The sequence below is a fragment of the Pteronotus mesoamericanus genome, unplaced genomic scaffold (genome assembly GCF_021234165.1).
Source record: "Pteronotus mesoamericanus isolate MK-2021 breed Mesoamerican mustached bat unplaced genomic scaffold, CSHL_Meso_final contig_26, whole genome shotgun sequence".
Lineage (NCBI taxonomy): Eukaryota > Metazoa > Chordata > Mammalia > Chiroptera > Mormoopidae > Pteronotus > Pteronotus mesoamericanus.
Genome location: NW_026555109.1, coordinates 3,991,473 through 4,016,452, shown reverse-complemented (window position 1 = coordinate 4,016,452; position 24,980 = coordinate 3,991,473). Strand labels below are relative to the sequence as shown.

At 35.2% G+C, this 24,980-nt stretch overlaps 1 protein-coding gene across 1 annotated transcript in view; it reads right to left on the bottom strand.

The window, feature by feature from the left end:
- Positions 1–24,980, bottom strand: part of ITGBL1 (integrin subunit beta like 1) — a 254,481-nt gene that overhangs the window by 102,468 nt on the left and 127,033 nt on the right. The window contains exons 5-6 of the mRNA XM_054574359.1: positions 20,562–20,702; positions 12,142–12,288 (exon numbers count right to left, since the gene is read on the bottom strand). Of these exons, the coding sequence (XP_054430334.1) occupies positions 12,142–12,288; positions 20,562–20,702 (288 nt within the window). The remainder of the gene's footprint in view (positions 1–12,141; positions 12,289–20,561; positions 20,703–24,980) is intronic.

The following is a 24,980-nucleotide window of genomic DNA, read 5'->3' as shown; positions in this document are numbered from 1 at the left end:
GTCCTGATCAACTATATGATCCTAAGGCCTTGTCAAAATGATGACATTCTGTCTCATTAATCTTCTATTAAAGAGGAAATATGTAGAGTGTATAGTTCAATGAAATTAAGGCTAATACCCAGAGATTGTCTTCCACTAAATATATCTGGTTTGCTTATTTATATGGAATAAAATCAAATAATGACTAGAGCCCCACATTACATCCTTTACTATGTTTATAGTGCTTTAATAGAAATAAATATATAATTATGGTAATGAAATTGTCATAGTTGTCACACACTTCATTTTAAGCTCACTTAAAGAAATTGGGATTAAATTCCTGTCCAATTTAATATTTTCATTTCAAATATTGAATACATTTTGACAGTACTTGTTGTAGCCTTTATTAGGAAGTTATCTTGGCCAGAAAATTTCACTGGTTTTCAATTTACATTATGCAAAATGTAATAAAAATCATCTGCTGATTTAGATGAATTCCTAACTTTGACACAGAATATTCCATTGCTGTAGATAAGACATTTAACAAGACTGTTGAATAAAACACACACAAAATATACTGTCTTATGAGTGATACAGTTTTTTGGACTATGGCTCAGAGAAACCTCAGGTAATTAAAAGATACTATTTTTACTATTTTCCACAGAAATAGTTTCTACTATCCTTTAAAAAGATACACAAAATTATTAAATTGAGGTCTGAATTTCTTCTCCTGTTTAGTGGATATAAAAATAACAGAAGAAAGGCAAGATTAAATAAAGATAGTGAAATAAAAAACATAGATAACTATTTACCCACTGGAAAGAAGAGTCCCTGAATAACCAACCACCTTGTATGAGGCCTTCTTTTCTGTTTAACTTGGCTCTTTTCAATTATTTCTAGCCATTCCCTTCAATATATGCAAATAATGGTTTTAGTTTAGTAAATGATGATTCTTCTTATTAATGAGACACTTAATATTATATTTAATCAGAACCTTCCGTAAATCACCACATCTGGGCACCTGAACAATTGGCCTCCTGATGAGGATAGAAAATATTCCAACACACAGAAGTCCCAGCACACCATGAGGACACAGAGAAATGATATGAGAGGCACCATATTTAGTTCTCCCCAAAGCCCAATTGTTTTGTCTCCATACTATTTTTAATAAAGTCATAATAAATAACATTTACATTCTTGAGGTTTTGTGAAATATAAGATGTATATCAGTTTACAACATTCTAAGAAGATTTTCTGAGTACAAAGAAAACAAATAATAAATAGGCTTTTTTTTTCCTCCTTCTAGACACCATGTTACTCGTATAGGTCATTCCATGATAATAGAACATATAAAAGATATAACTATAAGCTCAAAATGTGCTTAGAGATCCATGGAAGACCCTTTGGGAATGCACAAACTGATTTCTCATGATATAATGTCCACAACATGACAAAGTACAAACTTTTACTCTGGATATGATTTTGCAAGTCAATTAGTATTTTTCCCACTAGTGCAACACTAAAAGCAGGACCGTTTCTCCTGATTATGGAAGCATAAAGAAGTTGATTTTACAGGGTCATTTCTTATTCTTTGGCTGTGGTCCTTAACAACGATTTGAAATGCCATAATTTCATGCATGGCTATTACAGAGCCTTGAGCACTGGTAGATGCAGGGAATCAATCAATCTGGACACTCAGAATAGAGCTAAACTGAATACCCTCCACTGTCTCAAAATACTACTGAAATCACACACTTGGTTTCTTTGCCACTTGAAAATTTGTTGCATTTCCCACTGCAATTAACACACAATAAGATATTTAATTAGGCCACTGAAATTTTAAAAAATATAATCAAAATCACAACAGGTGATGTGGTGCTTAATTGAACATGTTTGGAGGCCTTGACAAATTTTTAAGTCCACAATATTGTATTGTTAACTATGGGCACTCTGTTGTACAGCAGATCTCTAGAACTTACTCATCTTGTATGGCTGTAACTTTAGGTCCATTGAATAACAACCCTTCATTTTCCCCTCCACCAACCCACTGGCAAGCACCATTCTATTTTCTGTTTCTATAAGGTTGAGTGTTTTAGGTGCCTTTCATGTTAAGAATTCTTCTCTCTCTCACACACACACACACACACACACACACACACACACACAGAGAAGCAAAATGACACAGGACATTTTTGGAGGAAGTGGGTTTGTTTATTGTCTTGTTTGTGTTGATGGTATCATGGGTGTATGAATATGCCCAAACTCATCAAGTTTCATACATTAAATAAGTGAAGGTTTTCTTTGTATATCAATTATAACTCAATAAAGCTTTAAACATTTTTCATAAAAAGATCCTTTTCTCCAAAATTAAAAAGAAATATATTTGAAGGATTTCTGATTTTTAAAATGTTATCTGTTCCAAATAATAACATCTCTGTGTGCATGAGTAAGAAAAACAATGATTGACATAGAAAAGAAATCACAGAGCAATACTAAGAATAAAAAAATACATGCATTATGGGAAACTGATAACTAAAAGCAAGAAATTTTAAAGACTTTCTTTGCCAGTAAATAAGAGAGATAAATTATGGTGTAAATTGAAAAGTCTCCAGACGGTATGAATTTGGCACACTGTTATTCTTAGAAAATATGTTCCCAGGTAAGGGACTATAACCAACTTGCTTAATTCGCTCATTAAAATATACTAATTTAGAAAAATGAGGACATGGTTTCTATTTTCTAGAAGCTACATTATTAAATAATTAGCCTCAATTTATTATTCTTGCTCCATTTCACACCTTTTCTTGTGGGGATGTATGGTTGTGTATGTTTAAGGACAAAAACATACATAACACAAGATTTTCTAATAAAAGAAAACCAAGAGACAAAGGATGTGGGAAAAAAAAAACCGTGGGACTTTAGCACTAAACAACAAGATGACTTATGTGAAGGGGCAAATGACAATCAAACAAGGCATATACATCAAACACAAACCTCTGAATAATAATGCCTCTTGATAAATCATTTGCTGTGGTGATTATAGGAGTCAATAAAAGGTAAGTGGTGAAAGTGTATAAGACTAAAAGTAAAATATACTGAGAAGAGCTAACTAATTATTTAAATTGTCAGTCTTGAGTGTGGGGGTGAAGGGAACTCCTGTTACGCTCCTGGTGAGAGAGTATACTGGCATAATTTTTCTAGAGAATATAAATTGTTGGGGCAACTTTTAATTGAGAAACTAATATATTTTTATTAATTTAGATCTATGCATTCCACATGTAAGAATTAAAAGAATCTGTGCAAATTTTAGGTTATAAGAATGTAAAGTATAATATTTACAACTTGAATAAAATGAGACCATTTAGATGTCTAATAAAAGAAAGTTGGTTCTTTTGTTACAACCACATTATAACAACTTGTTATGGCAACTATGCAGCCGTATCAATTATTTTGCATAAGAATGTTTGTAACAAGGACATAAATAAATATATTCATTACATATTGTTCAGCAAATTGGTACGATAAAAGAACTAATAAGTTATCTAAGAAAAATAGCTCTGGAGTCCAAGGGACCAGTAGTAAAAGTTTGTATTAAAGCTTGCACCTCTGTCACTTACTATGTAAGGTGGCATATTGTTCAAATTTCCAATTTCTTTTCCTGTAAAAGAAGAATAATTGTTCTTCTTCCCACCTTGTTGTATTTGGAGGATATTAAAAAAAATAATATATTCAACGTTCTTAGCATTCTACCTGTTGAGCAAGTGCACAAAACATACTGTTGACAAAGTAGCATAAATACATCATTTGTAAAATATTTACATGTTTATGCTTATTTTTATTTGAATATTGATATTGATAAGATGTACATATAATAATGTTAACTGTTTATTGCTTATTTCTATGAGTTAAAGTATGAATTTTATTGAGTTTGCCTGTTTATTTCCTTTGGTTTAACTGTGTTCCCTCAATTTTGTATATGGAAGAGAGTGTGAGTCATGAATTCTGCTGCAATAACAAAGAAACTTACTATCTGAGTTGCTTTAAACAATATAGATTTATTTCTTGCTCATGGTATAGGTCTCTTGGTGGTGTCAGCAGAAGATATTGCTGATCATCCTCATTCAGAGATCCAGGCTAATGGATCAGCCCTATCTCAAACACTCCAAATCCCCAGGACAGAGGGAAAAGGAGATGGCAAATCTCTTACTGCTTAAGCTTCTGCTCCAAAGTGACACATATCATTATCACTCACATTTTTTTGCCCTAAGCCAGACACACACCCAGGAAGAGAACCTCAGCCAGAATAAAAAAATATTTCTAAGCCAAGGAGAGCTTAAAACTAGTATGTAACCTAGCTGTAGGGTAAATAGAGGCAATCTGGTTTCCTCACTCAGGTGTCTGGGGAACTAAGATCTGTAGTGTTCTTGTAGCCTTGAGACTGGGCTTAATAAGTACTCCCATAGCCTTGAGTGGGCCTGCATGTGCAGAATCTCAACCTGTTTTGGCTCCCTGTCAGCTTTGTCTGTCTTTAGTATTTAAGTAGGTAGGGGCTCTCCACTGGGGCATAGGAGAGAGAGGAAACAGATGACATGCAGTATAACATGCAGGAACACGCAGCTTTCAACGTGTGTGGATCACCCATTCTTGAATAAAGGCATGTCAGACATCCTAATGGCTCTGTGAATATTCTTCCATCTGCCTGAATCTAGAATGGACCTGCCAGGCCTTGGCAGGCTGCCGGCCACACACTAGCATAAGCCATTTTCAGTTTTTGAGCAGAACACTGCTATGAAAATAAAGTTGTCCACCATGTCCAGAAATTAGGATGAATAATTATATATCGATATTGACTATATGAAATTCATCTAAATAAAATGAAAAGGTATTCATAGGCAAACAGAAATAGAAATCAAGGAATCAGAGGATTAATAGAGAATATAAGAGATCACTAAATTATTCCCTTACCTTTAAGACAAAATGATCTCACACTTGGTCATCACCAGCAAAAACAAGTAATCTAACTTAATTTCCAGTGGAAAAATGCCTTCACCTGGTTCCTGAGGTAGACTATACTAAGAAACTTCACTAAATTCTACTAGGAGATTATTTTTTTTCTTGGCCCCAGCTGGTAAACTAAAGAGGCTCTCTGGTTTGAAAATTGACGGACCTTGTAAATGCTTTCCTCACTCAGGTAACCGCAGCAGTTGTCATTCACATACTGCAAAACTAATCATTGGGAAGTTTTCATATTGGTTATTTGCTGGAAATATCCAGTGCCAATCAGCTTGAAGATGTAGCATTATGAGAAAGGAAGGGTATGCCTGATCATTTGTTCAAGCAGTGGAGTGGTTCTCATAAATCCTTGGTTTTCATTCTCAAAATCCTTATGTTTTGCTATGGTTCTCTGGAAATCACTTCACTCATCTGTAAAGCACTTCAAAAAGCTTAAATAAATTACTAAAACAATTTAAAATGCCATAATTTTATATATATATTCAATACCTTTTTAATAAAATAAACTTTAAATACACCCTATCACACAAATATGGTAGCCAATTTTATTAGTAAATCTCTAGAAGGATAAAATACAAATATTTGTTTATCAGAGTTTATTAAAAATGTATATATATAAGCAAAATAAACAAGCAAGGAAAATATAACCAGCAACATTGAAAGAAAAAGGAAACCTACAGTAACAAGAAGAAAGGAGGGAGAAGGGTAATGGAGAAAAGAAGAGGAAGGGTCAAATCAAGGAACATGTATAAAGGACCCATGGACAAAGCCAAAGAGAGGAAGGATTGAGGGTGGGGGATGGGGATGAGTGAGGCAGGGGAAAGTGGTCGTGGGAAAATGGAGACAAATGTATTTGAACAATAAAGAAATTTAAAAAAATAAAATAAAAGATTTTATTTTTTATTTTTAGAGAGAGGGGTGGGAGGGAGAGAGACAGAGAAGCATCAATGTGAGAGACAAACACCAAACAGTTGCCTCTTGTGCACATTCTAACCAACCCCGCAACTCAGGTATGTGCCTTGACTGGGAATTGAACTGGCAACCAACTGAAAGCCACACCAATCAGGGCTAATTTTTAATCTTTATTACTTTAAAAGCATGATAGACTCACTCAAGCACTATAATGTCAATATTGTATTAATGTAGGTAGAACAGTGGTTTTTGTCTAGGGTTATTTGTGAAAGATGGGATGTCAGAAATGCCTGCGAAATTAAAAAAAAAATCTACCCATATCTTATCTTCTTACTTATCATTGTTAGGAATAAATACTGGAAAATACATATGATATAAATAATCTTGGAGACTTTGGGAGTTTTCTAAGTAAGGAAAACTGTAAGTAATTTTAAAAAAGAAGATGATAACAATATCAAAGATGTGAGGAAATTGGAATCTTCACACATTGCTGGTGGGAATGTAAAATGGTGTAACCATATTAAAGACAATATGTCTAAAAGTTAAACATATGACCCAGGAATCCCACTAATGGATATAAACACAAGAGAAGATAGAACATAATTCTCACAAATAAATAACTCATAAATTAATGTTTTAGAATATTATTCATGATGGCTGAAAAGTAGAAACAATCTGAATGTCCATGAAGAGATAAAAGGATAAATAAATGTGACCTATCCATACAAATGAATATTATTCAGCCATAAAAACTATTTAAGTTCATGGTATAATATGGATAAAGCATGAAAACAGCAACAAAAAGTATACGTATTTTATTATTCCATTTATATAAAATATCCAGGTTAGGCTGGAACAGGAAACAGATTAGTTGTCTCTAGGGTTTAAAGAGAGAGGAGAATGGGGCATGACTGGTAAGAGGTACAGAGATTCTGTGGTAGTGAAAATGTTCTAAAATGAGATAGTGGTGATAATTGCATAATTCTGTTAATATACTAAAAACTATGAAGTTGTATACTTTAAAAGAGTGAATTTCATGGTATTTGAATTATATCTCAATAAAATATTCAGTTTTCAAAAAAAATCTCGTCTAACATTCAGGTAAAGGAAGTCTTCCTTCCTTTCGTCTCATGAATGACATTTCTAATAACTTTAATTGCCAGTTTTCCTGAAAACATATTTCATATTAACTTTCCCACTTTCAGGATAGAGGTGATATTGTATTCCCTATATTTTTTCTTTTCTTAAATTTTATTTTCAAATCATCTTTATTCTTTTGCACTTCTCTCAGGTTTTCCCCCTTTGCCCTCCTCCACCCATCCCACCCCACCCACACTCCTACCATCAATTACCACTCTGTTGTCCATGTCCATGGGCCATTCATACATGTTCTTTGTTTAGTAACTTCTTCTTTCCATCTTTGTCCTCCTTCCCCATCCCTTCTGGTCACTTTCAGTCTGCTCCATATTTCCTTGCCTGTGGTTAACTTTGTTCCTTAGTTTATTTTGTTGAATATATTCCTCTTATAGGGGAGATCATATTGATTTGTCTTTCATCGACGGGCTTACTTCACTTAGCATAATATTTTCCAGTTCCATTCATGATGTCACAAAAAGGAGGAATTCCTTTTTTTTTCTTTTTTCTAAATGCAGATTTTATTTATTTATTTATTTTTAAATGTCAATATCCATTATAAAATATTAAAAATTTTAAATACAATATAAAGTCTCAGCAATTAAAACATGACATCGACACCATACACAAAAATAAACTCAAGATGGATAAAAGACTTAAATATAAGTCGCAACACCATAAAAGTCCTAGAGGAGAACATTGGCAGGAAACTCTCAGATATCCCATGCAGCAATTTTTTCACTGATATGTCTCCTAAAGCAAGGGACATAAAGGAAAGAATAAACAAGTGGGACCTCATCCAAATAAGAAGCTTCTGCACGGCTAAAGAAAACATCAGCAAAATGAAAAGGGAGCCAACCATATGGGAAAATATATTCGCTAATGATACATCAGATAGAGGTTTGCATAATTCTGTTAATATACAGATAGAGGTCCAAGTTAAATAAAGAACTCACTCGACTCCACTCCAAGAAGACAAATGATCCAATCAAAAAATGGGCAAAGGACCTGGGGAGACACTTTTCCAAGGGGGAGATACAGAGGGCCCAGAGGCATTTGAAAGGATGCTCAGCATCACTAGCTATCAGAGAAATGCAGCTCAAAACCACCATGAGGTACCACCTCACACCGGTCAGAATGGCCATCATAAACAGATCCACAAACAACAGGTGCTGGCGAGGCTGTGGAGAAAAGGGAACACTAGTCCACTGTTGGTGGGAATGCAGACTGGTGCAGCCACTGTGGAAAGCAGTGTGGAATTTCCTCAAAAAGCTGAAAATGAACTGCCTTTTGATCCAGTGATTCCCCTGCTGGGACTATCCCCTAAGAACACCAAAACTCCAATACAAAAGAACCCATGCACCCCAATGTTCATAGCAGCACAATTTACAATAGCCAAGTGTTGGAAGCAACCTAAATGCCCATCAGTAGATGACTGGATCAAAAATTATGGTACATATACACAATGGGATACTATGCAGCAGAAAGAAAAAAAGAACTACTACACTTAGCGACAGCATGGATGGAACTGGAGAGCATTATGCTAAGCGAAATTAGCCAGGGGGCGAAAGACAAATACCATATGATCTCACCTATAATCAGAACCTAACCGACAATACAAAGATGCAAGGAAAATAAGACCAGCGACACTGAAAGGAAAAGAAACCAACAGAGACAAGAGGGAAGGAGGGAGAGGGGGGCGGGGAAAAGGAAGGGAAGGGGAAAGTCAAGGAACATATAGCAAGGACTCATGGACAAAGCCAAAGGGGGAGAGCTGAGGGAGGGAAGGCAGGAGGGGGCAAGGGAAAGCGGTGGGGGGGAGGCAGGGACAAATGTATTTGAAAAATAAATTAAAATAAAATTTAAAAAACAAAACAAAACGACATCAGCACAAAAATAATCAAGCAGATCAATGAAATATAATGAGCATTCTAGAAACAAATATATATGTCTGTCTAACAATGATATATATGCTTAAATTGATATTTCAAATCAATGGGGAAAATGAGCCTTATTAAAAAAATAAGGTGCATGAACCACTATTACTTGAAATAAAACAAATATAGAGCCCTATTTCATACAATATACAAGAAATATTCAGGTGAATTAAAAATCAAAATGTAGAATCTAAGGAGTTTTAGGGGGAAACACAAACTAATATTTTTCTTACCCTGAAGGAAATTATTTGAACCCAGAATATAAAGTAAAATATTGACAATATGACTATATTAAACATTGAAGACTATATAGTAATATACATATAAAAAATTAAATGACAAGTAATAGAACGGGAATGTATTTGTCACACATATAGAAAAGGGTTAAGAGTTTTCTGGGCTTTTTTATGGCAAAAATTCTACAAACATTTAATCAAAAAATGAATAAAAAATTCCAAAAAGTAATTTAAAGCTTTTTAAAAATAATAGAAATAGGCAAGAAATATACAAAAACAGGTTTAGTTTCAATAAATAATAAAGTAACAATTAAAATAACACATCATTGTCAATCAGGTTAATAAGTATTAAAAATATTGATAATGTCAAGTACTGGTGATTGTGAAAGTAAGAGGCTATTCACAGACTCTCTTTCTTCATCTTCTTAAAGTAGTCCCTTTAACATATTTTGCAACGCTGGTTTGGTGGAGATGTATTCTTTGAGGCTTCTTTTTTCAGGGAAACCCCTTATATCGCTTTCCATTTTAATTGAGAGCCTTACTGGATAAAGCAGTCTTAGTTGCAGGTCTTTACTTTTCATGACTAGGAATATTTCTTGCCATTCCCTTCTGGCTTGCAGTGTTTCTGTTGAGAAGTCAGCTGCTAGCCATATGGGGCCCCCTTTTATGTTACTACCTCTTCTCTCTTGCTTCCTTTAAGATTCTGTTTGTCTTTGATATTTGCCATTTTAATAATGATGTGTCTTGCCGTGGGCCTCATTGGGTTCCTCTTGAATGGGACCCTCTGTGCTTCCTGGACTTGTGTGACTTCTTCTCTCCTCCAATTAGGGAAGTTTTCCATCATGACTTTTTCAAACAGGTTCTCTATCACTTGCTCCTCTTCTCCTTCTGATATCTCTATTATATGGATACTATTACATTTCAGGTTGTCCTGCATTTCTCTCAATGCCTCTTCATTCTTTTGGAGTTTTTTTTCATTCTCTTGCTCTTTCTGGGAGCTTTTTTCCTCTCTTGTCCTCCAGCTCTCTGATTCAATCCTCAGCTTCATCTAGCCTGCTTTTGATTCCTTCTACTTTGTTCTTCAATTCAGAAATTGTATTCCTCATTTCCTCCTGTCTCTTATTGATAGTTTCTATGTCCTTTTTCATGCTGATATAGATTGCAGTTAAGTTCCTCATAGTTTCCCTGTAGTTTTTTGTAATTCTTTCTGAGCTCATTGAGCTTCCTTAGAACCGTTGTTTGGAACTCAATATCTAAGAGTTTACTTGCTTCTATTTCATTTAGTTCTCTTTCTGGGGATTCCTCCATTCTCTTAGACTGGGGTGGTGTTTCTCTGTCTTCCCATTATTTGTGAGGCTCTTTTCTTTTTCTTCTGCTTCTTAAATTGATCTGTCTTGATTTCCTGACTTTATGGTGTCAACGCTATGGTAGGAGACTGTTGTTTTTTCTTTCTGTATCTGTCTCTGATGATGTCAGATGTTGAACCTGTCTGACCTTAGGCAGTCATTGGGGACTTTTCAGAATCTACTGTCTTTGGCTGACTCCTTACGCTGTTAATCTAGTCACTCTGCAGTCAGCAGGCTGGCTTAGGGACACCACAGGGCAGGGCAGAGTCCTTCCTGTAGGCAGGGTTATTGGGTCCTTTCATCTGTTGTGGCTCCTGAGAGTGGTCACCTGAGCAATATGGCTGCTGCTGTCTGGGGTATGAGTCAGCACCATGATCTCACTGGCTACTTTCTCAGTTCTCTCCCGAAAGCCTCTTTCTCCAGTCTCTCCCCAGGCATCTCTAGCCCACTCTGCCCTTCCCTTTGCCAGAGCCCAGGGTAAGTGACTGCAAATAAAAATTCATGCATGGCCCTTTAAACAACTCTGTGTCTCCAGCTGTCTGTCTCTGGCAGACAGCAACCCTGCCACTTTTCACTGCTGGCTATTATCTGTTTACTTTTGGGGCCCTGGTGCTGTAGGCTTGAGATTCCTGCTTATGGTTCTGACCCCGCTCTTCTCAGAGGGATCCAACTGCCATTTCAATATCCATCTGATGCTGCTGCCCGTGGGCGCCCCACCCACCTTCTTGAGTCTCTATCGCAACCCTTATGAGTTAGGTTGTGCTAAAGTTGATTCTTCTGTCAGTCCAAGGTTATAAGTCTCCTCTATAGCTATTGTTCAGTTGCTTTTTCCAGTTAGTTTCTCCACAATTTAGTTATAATTCCAGGTTGGTCCTGGGAGGAAGTCTGTGTGACTTCCACTTACTCCTCCAACATCTTGATTCTCTCTGTATTCTTTATTTTGGTAAATCAAAAAGAATGGCACCAGGTTTCCTCTAGATGAATTTTTCCATCTCCAATTTGTACTGATCTGGTACCAAGAGCAAACCTGAAACCACATGCATTTTAAAGCAACAAAAACCTATTCAGAACTATCTGTTCATACAGTGCTCTTTCTAAAACCAACACTCTCCTTGAGACACCAATGTTATTGAGTTTCCATGAACACTTACATGGTCTCATTCAGAAAGTTTTGAACTAATATTCAAACATGTTTTTTCTTTTTAATGTACCATTGAACTGAATTGAACTGAACAGAAATTGAACAAACCTCAAAGCTAAAGTGGATTAACAGCATGTGAGTGTGTAAGGGAATCAGAGAGGGAAAGAGAGAGGCTATATTTATCTGTGTACTTTCACTCGTGGAACCTGGATGGTTCTATTTTTTTTTTCATTATATTTATTGTGGTGACATCAGTTAATAAGCTTACATAGGCTTCAAGTATACAATTCTATGATATATCACCTGTATGTTTTATTGGTTCTTGAAAGACTAATGTTCCATTCAAGAATCTTAGCTATCTTTTAAATAAGGTTTATGTGAATTGAATCCATTTGACTTATAGGATTAGGAGGTGGTAGCAAGGCCTTAAAGCCCTCACTTACCCCTTCCAGAGCAAAGTAGATCAGAGCTTCCTTGGCACTTCTTGATGCTCTCCTCAGGCGACAGCTGGCAGGAACGTGGATGTTCACACTTTTTCCCATACCAGCCTACTTTGCAGTCACATCTTCCACAATTACATTGTCCATGTCCTTCACAAAGAGAATAGTAAAATATATATGTGCATATATACATATACATGTGAAAATTATACTGAAGTCAGAATTCATTTCATTTCAACAGGGAATGTCACAAAGGAGGCATGTTTTAACAATATAAAACATTAAGACAAAATCACATTTTTTTTCTCAAGCTCTTAAATACCTAATTTATGTTAATTGCTCATGAGGGGTAAGGAAAAGCAGTCACTCTGGAAAAGAAACAGGTTCATAGGGCTATAAACTTGAATTTATTAAAATCCATATGCATGTGATTATATTGGCCTTCTTGGGCCTAAATGGAGTATTTGATGGATTTGGCAATTAATTCATGTGGAAGAAAACATTGGAAATGGAAAACAATTTGTTTCTGAAGGAGAGTCTTATCTTTTAGAGGCACTCACACTTTATTTTCACTACTTGTTTTTACCACACACCACATGCTTAGCCTCAAAACCAGTAACCTATGTGGAGTTCACATTTAACACACACTAAAGAGGTCAGGGAAGATATTAAATTTCTTTACAAATGGATACAGAGCCTTTAAAGAACTATGATAAATAGTAGTATGGGATAGCTAAAAAGAAAATGTTCTATGTTATCAATCAAATAATTGGATTCAAACCCTGATCTTGCTACCTAGAGAGAAGGGCTGATCAAATGACAACCTTATCAAAATTTAGTTTCTTTATTTTTAAATGGAATAATAATACATTATTTATGCACATTTATCAAGAAGTACATAATATATCTTAAAATATTACATAAAAGTGAGCTATTATTTTTATTTGTTTGAGTCCACATACGTAATCATGTAGAGATAGAAAGGAAAGCAAGATAACTTCAGCTGAGATTTTCCTAACTCTTTGGAAACATTTAGATACTCATTACAAATGCAGAACAACAAGGATTTCTACAATTGCTGCAAAAATGCATGAAGGATTTTAAAGGAAGTGAAATTACACTTTCTTTAAGTTAATCAAGTATAATATTAATGGATGAAAATCCATGCTATTTTGTCTTTGGCATCTGATATTAATATATATCACACTATGGAAATTGGTCTTCAGTGAAGGGTGGCCTGTTTTATCAATATTACATGGTTTAGGGGCAGATATCTATCTTTCAAGTTTGAAGAATTGAACAATCCACATATCAGGAGTCTTTTCAACATCAATTAATGTGAATCTTCATGGAACAAATCATAAAATCATAGGTTAAATTTGGGTGAGATATTAGGGATCATTGAATACAAATATCTCATTTTAACACTAAATTCAATTCAAAAGATATTTATTGAGTCCTACAATGTAATAGAGTCTAAACAATAACTTGCTTTTTTAATACTCTGCCTTAGAACCATCATTTTAAAGGAAAAGAAAATTGTGATGACCAGTAAATATGTATAACATGTGATAGGATCCTTTAGACCTTCAAATATGAGAATATTTTAATCCTTACCCAAGGATATGTTTATTGGTTTTAGAAAGAAAGGAAGGGACAGAGGGAGAGAGGTAAAGAGAGAGACGGACAAAGATAGAGACAGAAGGAACAACAGAGAGAGGGGAAAATAGAGAGACATCAGTGTGAGAGAGGAATCATCAATCAGTTGCCTCCCATACCACCCAGATCTGGGACCAAACCAGCAACCTTAGGCATATGCCCTAACTGGGAATCTAACCATGATCTATTGTTGTATGGGATGACCATCCAACCAACTAAATCATCCAGCCAGGGCAAGCGAATTTTTATTATTATACTTCAATTTATTAGAAATTAGATTTCATTGGTTGTTAGGTGTTTTTGTTTTTTGCTGTTTCTCCCAGCTTAAGAAATTACTACCCTTCTTTTCAAGCCTCGTGTCATTTAGAGCAAAATTTGCAAACAGAGTTGTATTGAAAATGTATAGGTAAATTACAATTTTTAAAACAAAATCTTTAATTTAAAGTACAATTGATTCTGCCATTTTATAGGAGACAATGACTTTGAAATTCTTGAAAACAAATGGTTTCACTTCAAAAAGAGATCTTCCTCGAGGACACCAGGCAAAGTACAGGACATGCTGCCATTTGTGGAAGAGCAGTTGACACTTTAACAAAAATAAGTAAATAAGTAAACAATACAATTAGATTGAAATGGAAAAAAAGCTTTACTCTTGAAAGTTTAAAATAGCTGTAAAAATTAGAACAAAACACCCAGCATGTTTAAATGCCAGAAAATCCTTATTGACCCAGGAGGATCCTACCTGCTGCTGCAGTTGCTTAAAATGCACAGGCAGCAACACTTGCCAAGATAAGGGTCTCAATAGGAACAAGAAATGAAGCAGGAGCCTGTATTGAGGACTCCTGTGACTGAGGGGAGAACAGTCTCAAGTTCTATAATTGGGATACAAGTTTAAAAGAAGTTATTATTTTCTACCTGAAGATCATTCACATGTCAATATTTTTAAAAATTTGTGGTAGAATAAAATAAATTCATGGAGATAGAATTCATTAATAAGAGATTTTTAGAGTGAAAATTTGGTCCAATTAATATCAAAAAAGTCAGATTAATTGTGAATGCATTAAATTATAAAAATGCAGTTGCTCTAGACAAAAATAACATATTATTGAAACTTCATTTTCTTTATCCTTTGATATTTCTGTGCTCTCATAAACACTAGGGGGAAAATATAGTCTATAATATCTCATACCTCTATTTCCTGTGCACTTAATGCAGCATCATGGACCATCTCAAGGATAACTCTTATAGATTTATGCTTCAACTCCAGGCATCACCAATTCCAAGTATAGTCAGGAACAGCATATAAAAATGTGTCCTCACTTTTGCATGTGTGTGATGGTCCCTAACTTCTTGTGCCTTCTGCTTTAGCCTCAGTCTTTGCTTAATCAAAATGCCCTCTGAAGGACTCAGCTGCACTGGAGTGCTTACACATTGGAATGAACTAATGAGATAATGTCTTTGCTGTGATTGGCTGTGGGGAGAAAAACTTTGCCTCTAAATAGGATAGAACCAGAGAGGGAGAATACTGTCTAGTTTGGAATGACCACTGCTCCTTCTCAAATCATCCAGTTATGAGTCTTCTACACTTTACCCTCAAAAGTTGACATGACATCAATTGAACAAATTCAAGCTGAGAAAAGAAGGGTTATTAAAATATGAATGGCCTAAGTAAATCATCCATAATAAATAAAATTTCCAAGAGTCAGTGAACAGCATATGGCAACAAGTTTAATAATAAGATAGTGTCATGGAGAATTATATGAAGGTTTTATTGTTTTGGGAAATTAGAAATACTTGAATCAAATATCTCAATGAATATAACTAGAATTATTTAAACATTTTCTCTATTGTTTTTGCCTTTGCTTCTATCATCTAATCCGTTTATTAGAGATTAATTGACAAGTGAAAACATAAACATAAGTTTTGCTTTCACACTAATGAAAAATTTTACCCTACCTCTTTTAATTACTCCAAGTCACATGCTGTCAAATATATTTTCAAATGTTATGGATCTCAATTTAAATGAAACTGTACCCTTCCTACAAAGTTAATGTAATTAGGCAATAACTTAGAAATGCAAGGAATTGATATCAGATACTGAAGTAGGTATTGAGCTTTTCATACAAAACAGGGAATCTTAAAATGAAACTACAATTTTTCTTCTTGAGTTCCTACTGTCTCAATTCTAGTACAAAAGTTATGCCAGAAAGAGAGGAAGGATAAAATGAAGATGAAAATGCATGATTTTGACATACAAAGAAGAGTTTAGAAAAGATAAAATCTACTTAGCATCAAAATCCTTTAGACTGCCATAACATACTCTGTCAGGGTATTTTATAAACAAATAGTGAAAAGACCATAAGAGAAATTAGGATTCCTGCATACTTGATCTAAATGTGTCACTTGTTCACCTTTCTGAGCCTTATCTCATTGGACTTTTATCTTTAAAAGTGAAAGAACCAGAAAAAGAAAATTTGACCACCCTGACCTGAAATTTAATGCTTCCTTGCTATTTTGTCAAATATATATATTGGTCCTGCAGGAGTTAATTTCATTGCTTCTAATAAGTGTTCCTTTAAACTCTGTAGGCAGAAGATAACAAAGTAGAGATGAAAGATACAGATTGTTGTTATTCATTCTTGATATCAAATGTGAGGAGAATGCATATTAGAGAATTGCTTTCAAAATATCTATAAGCATACATTAAAGACATATACACACAATGGAAGAACAACATGATGTTGATGATATGTAAATGGGATCACAGCTCAGTCTGTACCATATGGGCAGGGAGTTGGCACAAGACTAGATATCAAATGACATCATGGCCATGTTGGGTGGGTAGAACTATCAAGGCTCTCAAACCATTACAGTAAAAGCTGTTGACTCCAAAACTTATTTTTTCTTTGCAATCATTGTGTTCCTTTGAGTTGAGCTATCTAAACTCAGATATATCAATCCAAAACAAATGCAGTTTCATTCTTCCCAAACACTCCTGCTATAAGGGATGTTCCTTTGTTTTAAAATGACCAAAAAATGCTCATAAATTAGAATCTGATATTTACAAGTAGCTTCATACAAAGTAATATAAAGACTATGAATAGGGAAAAGTTTGGAAAAATAAATTAGATCTAACCAGTACTTGTAATTTTTTTTAAATTATACTGAATATATTGATTTCCCTTCAAGACAATGCAAACTGAACATACTTAAATAATTTCCTACAGTTTCCATCCTTAATGCTTCAGTAATCCACAATGATAAATTTCCTCATATAATATGATTCTATCAAATGATTCCATTTTCCAAACTAATGGTACTTGAAGCCAGGAATAACCTTATATTTTAGCTATTTTAGTAGGCAGAACAAGCTATAAAATAGAGTTTAAGGTCAAACTGCAGCATAGTTTCCAATTATGGGATTTTGAGAAATAGACCAGAATAGTAAGCAGCCATAAGAAATTAAAAAGTTATTTCAGAATCAGAAAGTAAATTCAGTGGAGCAACTCATAGAACTGAAGTAACAAAGTAGTTTGTATACTTCAGGATAACTGGTCATGTCCTGGTCATTTTAGCCACACCCAAATTTTGTCAATTGTATCGTCTTTGGGGTATTTGTGCATGCACATGTATGTGGGTATGTGTGTCTGTGTATGAATCATGTTTGTGTATTAATAAATATACACACACACACACACCCATGTGGGTGATGAACTACAGACATGAATAAAAAACAAATAAACTTATTTGAAAGCAGGGGTTGAGTTTTAAAATATGTATATCTTCCAGGCCCATTATGGAGTAGGCACAAAATATCTACACTTAAGTGCATTATTAAATAGATGAATGGACAAAATGAGAATGAATTAATAAAATGAGAATGTCAATTAAAAGAGCCAAGTTAAACTAATCCTTCAGGAGATTTCCTTTGGATTTGAATAAGTGTTTAAATAAATACTCTCAAGATGGTACAAATGGGAGCTAAAAATAAAGCTGAATTTCATCTAAACCTTATTACACTTCAGCCTTGCAGAAATCACTAGAGAATATCAATGTAGCTGGGTTACTTCTTTATCATAAAACGAAACTATTGACATACTCAATAATCAGGCACACGATACTCTTCTTACAGTACAATTAAACAGGCAATTAGGACAATGTGAAGACTAATAACTCACTAAGCATAATATATAAAATTGTACAGATTTAGTAAGAATACAGTAATATGACTGATAATGATGCTTGCCCAAGGTCATAATGATGTTCAGAGAAGCTTAGTTTTATAAGAATTTTGAGTATCAAGAGGACACTTCTTCCTTACGCAAATAAAGGGGTTCAATAATTTTATTTGTATCACTTGGAGATTAAATTATATGATTTATTAAACTCTATGTGTTTTTAGATGATACAAAGGCAGTGTGAACTTTCTCAAGTTATTTAATTTCTTCGAACCTCTTTCCTCTTCCGTTAAACTATAGATAATCATGCCTCCCACCCTGAGTTAGTGTGAACATAAAACGGAATGAGGTGTGTGAATGTACTTGGTAAGTGTCCTTCAAAGTCAGATCACTGTAAATGTTTCCTCTTTCCTAAATTCCTCATCTTAAGCATGGGAGACAGATTGTGGAGAACTAGCCATATTCAATTCACTCAACAAACAAAAAATGAAACCACAATTATGAATTTTATGTCTCATTATCATATGTCTTATTGTCCAAACTATAGCCTATTACCTCATCACTTTTGCCTATCCCCACTTTCTACACCTACAGCATGGGGACCACATATAAAGAGTTAATCATTCTCTTCTAAACACCTCCAATGAGAAACCCCAGTTGCTTAACTTTCTTGTTTTAAATCTCATTGGATAGGGAAAAATGAAAAAGAGAGGAAGAGAAAACTAGGGTAGAAGGAAGGGAGGGAATAAATGAAGTGCAAAATTTCAGATTCCAAGGAGTCCTTCTTAATAACATTCACCCTCCCAACCTATACTAGTAATCCAAAGCCTAAATAGCATGCAGCAGGAAGTGTGAGCTTATAAAAGGATGGATTATCAACTGAAGAGCCAATGTTCATCTTCACCTCATGGTCCTAGTCCCTCACAATGGGATAGACCAGTTCACATGATCCTGAATTATCATTATAGTATAGTTATTTTAAATTTTTCAACCTCATTCCTAAATCAGGATCAAGATCAAGATCATGGGTTTAACAAGGAAGAATGAACCCTATGCTAAAATAAAAAAAGGCATATCAGAAAACCACACATTTATTATTGTTATATGTAACCTGATTGATTATCTCTATTATTTTCCTATTTTAAATTTTCTGAATTCATGTTTTATCTCACAATCTTAAAATGGCATTCTTAAATGGCATTCTCTGAACCCCAGTGTAGTTTTTATTACCAACTCTGTGCTTATGACTAAATTCTCATGTTCAGTCCTGGTCCTTTTGAGTTTATACCCACATACTCAATAGGTGAAAAAACTACCAATTTGGGGTTGCTGTTTGTTGTTTATGATCTATATATATAGAAAAAAATTGGCAACTTCCTTCTATATTTTCCATTTTAGTAAATGGCACCAACATTTACCCAGACAACCAGACTTGAAACCTGTGACTATAACACTCTACTGCTTAAAACCATCACAAACTATCCATTGCCTTTACAATAAAATAAAGTTCTATGCTATTCTTATAACTATGATAATAAAGAACATTCCTGATAATAAATAATATAAATATCTGAAAAAGGCATCATCTCCTCAAGAGAACAGGGTTCACAAAATGTTTAAGAAATCCTTCTGAACATGAGGGCTAATCAAAAGAGGGAAACCCTTCTGCAGTGGGAAGTTGAAGCAACAGGTTCCCCTGGACAGGGCAGAGAAGTCTTTGCCATTGCATAATGATAATGAAATAGGGAAGCTCTTTTATCTCTTTGCTGGCAAACTTTCAGGAGACCAGTGGAGTTTCCTATCTTTCTATGTATGCCAATCAAGCAGTCAAGCTTAAAGAGATGTATGTGCATATGCCTCTGCCTTCTGGATTATCAAACATAACAGGGTTGAAAATCCATAAATCTGTTTTTGCTTAATGTCACTTTTGAGATCAATCTTTTTCCCCTTTGAACCATTAACAATTCTGGTAGGTCACATATTTCCATATATTTAGATCGCAAGCTCTATAACATCAAGAATCATATTTGTCTCCTTCACTGCTGGACCCAGTAGCCCAGATGCAGTACAGACCCTTGCAACTACTATTTTTTCCATAAATACTTATGAAATAAAATTTTGAATCCACTAATTGATTTTCAATTTTAGACTAAGTTGTGGAATAATTTTAGTATATAAATTACACCAAAGAATTAATACATTAAAATATCCATGAGAATGGCATTATCCTAAGTTTTGTAATATATTAATAATGCTTGTCATAATAGTATCTATCCTGTTCATGGTCATCAGATTGGCTATTTTGTATGCTCAGAGCTGAGCAATAGATATCTGGAACTAATGGTTCTCCTTGGTGAGGAATTAGGCTAACTTTAACAGAGAGAGTGCATTTTTATTTCTAGTCTTTGCCCAATGTGTGAATTCCCTTAAAGGTTCCTAAGTGACTAATAATAGGAGCACTGTGGATATCCAATGTTTTAGAATACACATGCAGTTCCTTTACAGTTTCTGTGAAAATCAAAATGAATCTTCAAAATTGAAAAATGAATATTTCTTATTTAAAATTAGAATTCTGAGAGCACTTACCTGAACAGAAGTCATCAGAATATCTGTCATAGACAGCTCTACAGTCCCTTTCATCACACTCACAGGTGTCTCCATGAATATCTCCCCAGTCTCCAGTTGGGTCAACATCATGGCAAGAACATTCACCACACACACAAGTCCCTACATAGGAAAAATAATTTTATATGGATCTACTAAGAATTCATGAAAGAAAGCATCTTATACATTGTTTTAAGAAATCTTTTGCTTACTTTGTATTTGAAAAATACATGAGTTCAGAAAAAAATATTATACAAAGGAGAAACACCATCTAAAGTTGACAGGAGAGATTCTTTAATAAACAAGTTGGTATCTATGCTAATAATAAAATGGGATCATGCAATACATCAGTAACACTGTGATGATTTGTCTCAGAAATAATACCAAAAACTATTAAAACAGCATTAGGTAAAATCCATGCCTTAAAGGAGCTTACTACCTACTTGAAAAAGAAAAGTTAATGAAATAAAAATTAGCAAACAATGAATGTATAAGAACTAGCATTTAGTACATTGGGACATAAATGCAGAGAAATACTGTTAAGTATTTGGGAAAGAAGAAATCAATATGGGCTGAAGTAATTAAGGTAAATGTTTTGGATATGTAGGGATATAGGGAAATGTTCTAGGATTGGTTGGAGGTAAAATAAATCAAGAAAACTGAAGAAGGAATAAGAAAAGAAAGGTAGGGATGGGTGTGGGGATCCTAAGGAGTCCTGTATCACAAGAGCAGATGGTGCATGTTAGAGAAACCTAAGAATAAGGTTTGTTAGAGTAAATGAACTTAGGTTATAGAAGATGTTGGAGGACTTCAGATGGTGGAGGAATTAATGGATATCACACTGACTTCCTCCAAAAACCAATCTGGAATTACAACTAAATTGTGGAAAAATCACCTGAAGCAAATAATGGAAACAATAGCAAGAGAGGAACCTTATAAACTCAGACAGACAGAGGAATCAGCTTTAGCACAACCTAACTGGTAAAGAGTGCGGTAGACTCTAAAAGGCAGGCGGGCGCCCATTGCATCAGCACCAGAAGAATATTGAAAAGAGCCAGTTGGATCCCCCTGAGAATAGCGTGGTCTAAACCATAAGCAGGGATCTCAAGCCTACAGCACGAGAGCCCAAAAAGTACACAGATAACAACCAGCTCTGAAAAGCGGCAGGGTTGCTCTCTGCCAAAGATAGGCAGCTGTAGATATAAAGAGCCATTTAAAGGGCCAACCCATAAATTTGTATTGGCAGTCACTTACCCAGGTCTCCAGCAAAGTCGGAGGCAGAGTACACTGGAGCCGCCAGAGGAAAGACTGGGGAAGGAGGCTTTTGGGAAAGGACTGAGAGAGTAGCCAGTGTGACGCCAGTGCTAACTCATCTTCATATGGCAGCAGCCATCTTGCCCAGGAAGACCACTCTCCTGAGTGGCAGTAGTATGAGAGAACACAATAAACCCGCCCCAAGTAGGGATTCTGCCCTGGCCCCGTGGTGTTTAAGCCTGACTGCTGAGTACAGAGGGGCAACAACAGATAGTAGATCCCTGACTAATGGGGGCACAGTGTGGTCTAGAGATGCTTGAGGAGAGTCGGGAGAAGGAGGCATTGGAGAGAGAATTGAGAGAGTAGCCATGGGGATCCAGGTGCTGACTCCTCCCCCATATGACAGCAGCCATCTTGGTCAGGCAAACTACTCTCCTAAGCAGCAGCATCATGAAAGGACACAATAACCCCTCACATAGGAGGGACTCTGGCCTGCCCTGTGGTGCCTAAGCCTGACTGTGGAGGGCTGAATGACTAGATTAACAACTGAAGGAGACAGACACAAACAGTAGATTACTGAAAGTCTCTTAAAGACAGCATAAGGTCAGATGGGGTCAAAGGCTGACATCATCAGAGGTAGATCCAAAAAGAAAGAAAAAAACATAGCAGCCTCCTACAATAGGTATTCACACCACAAAGTCAGGAAGTCAAAAAAAAAAAAATTAAGAAGCAGAACCAAAAAAAAAAAATTCTCACAAATAATGGGAAGACAAAAAAATACCCCTCAATCGAAGGGATGGGAGGAATCCCCAGAAAGAGAACTAAATGAAATAGAGGCAATTAAACAACCAGATACTGAGTTCAAAACAGCGGTTCTAAGGAAGCTCAGGAAGCGCAAAGAGAATTACCAAAAACAAAGGGAAACTATGAGAAGTGTATTGCAAAATATATCAGCATGAAAAGACACATAGAAACTATCAACGAGGCAATAGAAAATGAAGAATAAAATTTCTGAATTGAAAAACACAGGAGAAGGAATCAAAAACAGGCTAGATTAAGGAGGACAGAATCAGTGAGCTGGATGACAATAGAGAAAAAAACACCCAGAAAGAGCAAGAAAATGAAAAAAAGACTCAAAAAGCATGAAAAGGCATTCAGGGAAATGCAGGACAATCTAAAATGTAAAAATATCTGTAAAATAGGGATACCAGAAGAAGAAGAGGAACAAGGGATAGAAAACCAGTTTAATGAAGTAATGATGGAAAACATCCCTAATGGGAAGAGAGAAAAAGTCACACAAGTCCAGGAAGAACAGATAATTCCTTTCAAGAGGAACCCAATGAAGCCCACTCCAAGAAACATCATAACTAAAATGGCAAATATCAAACACATAGAGAGAATCCTAAAGGCAGCAAGGGAGAAAGATGTAACAACACATAAGGGATTCCTGATCCAGCAAGCAGCTGACTTCCCAAAAAAAACACTACAAGCCAGAGGGAATGGCAAGAAATATTCCAAGTCATGAAAAGCAAGGGCCTGCAGGCAAGACTACTCTACCTAGCAATTCAATTAAAATAGAAGGTGAAATACAGAGTTTCACAGAGAAAATAAGGCTAAAAAAATACACCTCCACCAGACCAATACTACAAGATATGCTAAAGGGACTACTTTAAGAACATGAAGAAAAAGAGTGAGAAAGAGAGGATCATAAGTAAAAAGGGAAAAAATGAATAAGTATCTATCAATAATCATGTTAAAAGTAAATGGATTAAATGCCCCAACCAAAAGACATAGGATAGTTGAATGGATAAGAAAACACAAGCCACACACATGCTGTCTACAAGAGACCCATTTCAGAACAAAGGACCTACACAGACTGAAATTAAAAGGATGGAAAAAAATATTAGAAGCAAATGTACAGGGAAAAAATCAAGGTTAGCAATACTTATACCAGACAAAATAGATTTCAAAATGAAAGCCATAAAAAGAGACCCAGAAGGACACTTCATAATACTCAAAGAATGAATCCATCAAGAAGAAATATGCATTGTAAATCTATATGCACAAAACATAGGAGCATCCCAATATATAAGGAAAATCTTGGAGGACATCAAGAAAGATAAAGACAGCAACACAATGATAGTGAAGGATTTTAACAGCCACTGTCAAAAATGGATAGATCTTTCAAACAAGACATTAACAAGGATAGTGTGGAACTGAACGATGCATTAGATCATATGGACTTAACTGACTTATAAAGAACCTTTCATACCAAAGAAGCAAAATACACATTCTTTTCAAATGCACATCGAACATTTTCAAAGATAGACCACATGGTAGGACACACAAAAAAAATGAAAACGAACACACAGCAGTCCAAAACCTAAGGGACACAGTGAAGGCAGTCCTGAGAGGGAAGTTCATAGAAACACAGGCCTACCTTAAAAAGGTAAAAATATTTCAAATAAATGACCTAACCCTACATCTTCAAGAACTGGAGAAACAACAACAAACAAAGCACAGAACAAGTGGAAGAAAGGAAATAATTAAGGTCACAGCAGAACTGAATGACATAGAGACTAAAATAACAATTCAAAGGATCAATCAATCCAGGAGCTGGTTCTTTGAAAAGATAAACAAAATTTACAAGCTTTTAAGGAGACTCATCAAGAGAAAAAGAGAGAGGACCCAAATAAATACTATCAGAAATGAAAAAGAAATAACAACTGATACCACAGAAATACAAAGGATTGTAAGAAATTACTATGAACAATTATATGCCAAGAAATTTGAAAACCCTGATGAAATGCACAAATTTCTAGAAAAAAATAACCTTCCAACACTGGATGAAGAAGCAGCAGAAAGCCCGAATTGACCAATTACTGCTGGTTACATTGAAGCAGTAATCAAAAAACTCCTGGCACACAAAAGCCCTGGACTGGACAATTTCACAGGAGGGCTTCACAAAACATTTAAGGGAGAGCTAACCCCTGTCTTTCTCAGACTATTCCAAACATATCCAAGAAGAGGGAAGTCTCCCAAACTCTTTTTATGAGGCCAGCAACATCCAAATCCCCAAATCAGAGAAAGAAACAACAACAACAAAAAAACACTATAGGCCAATATTGCTGATGAACATAGATGTTA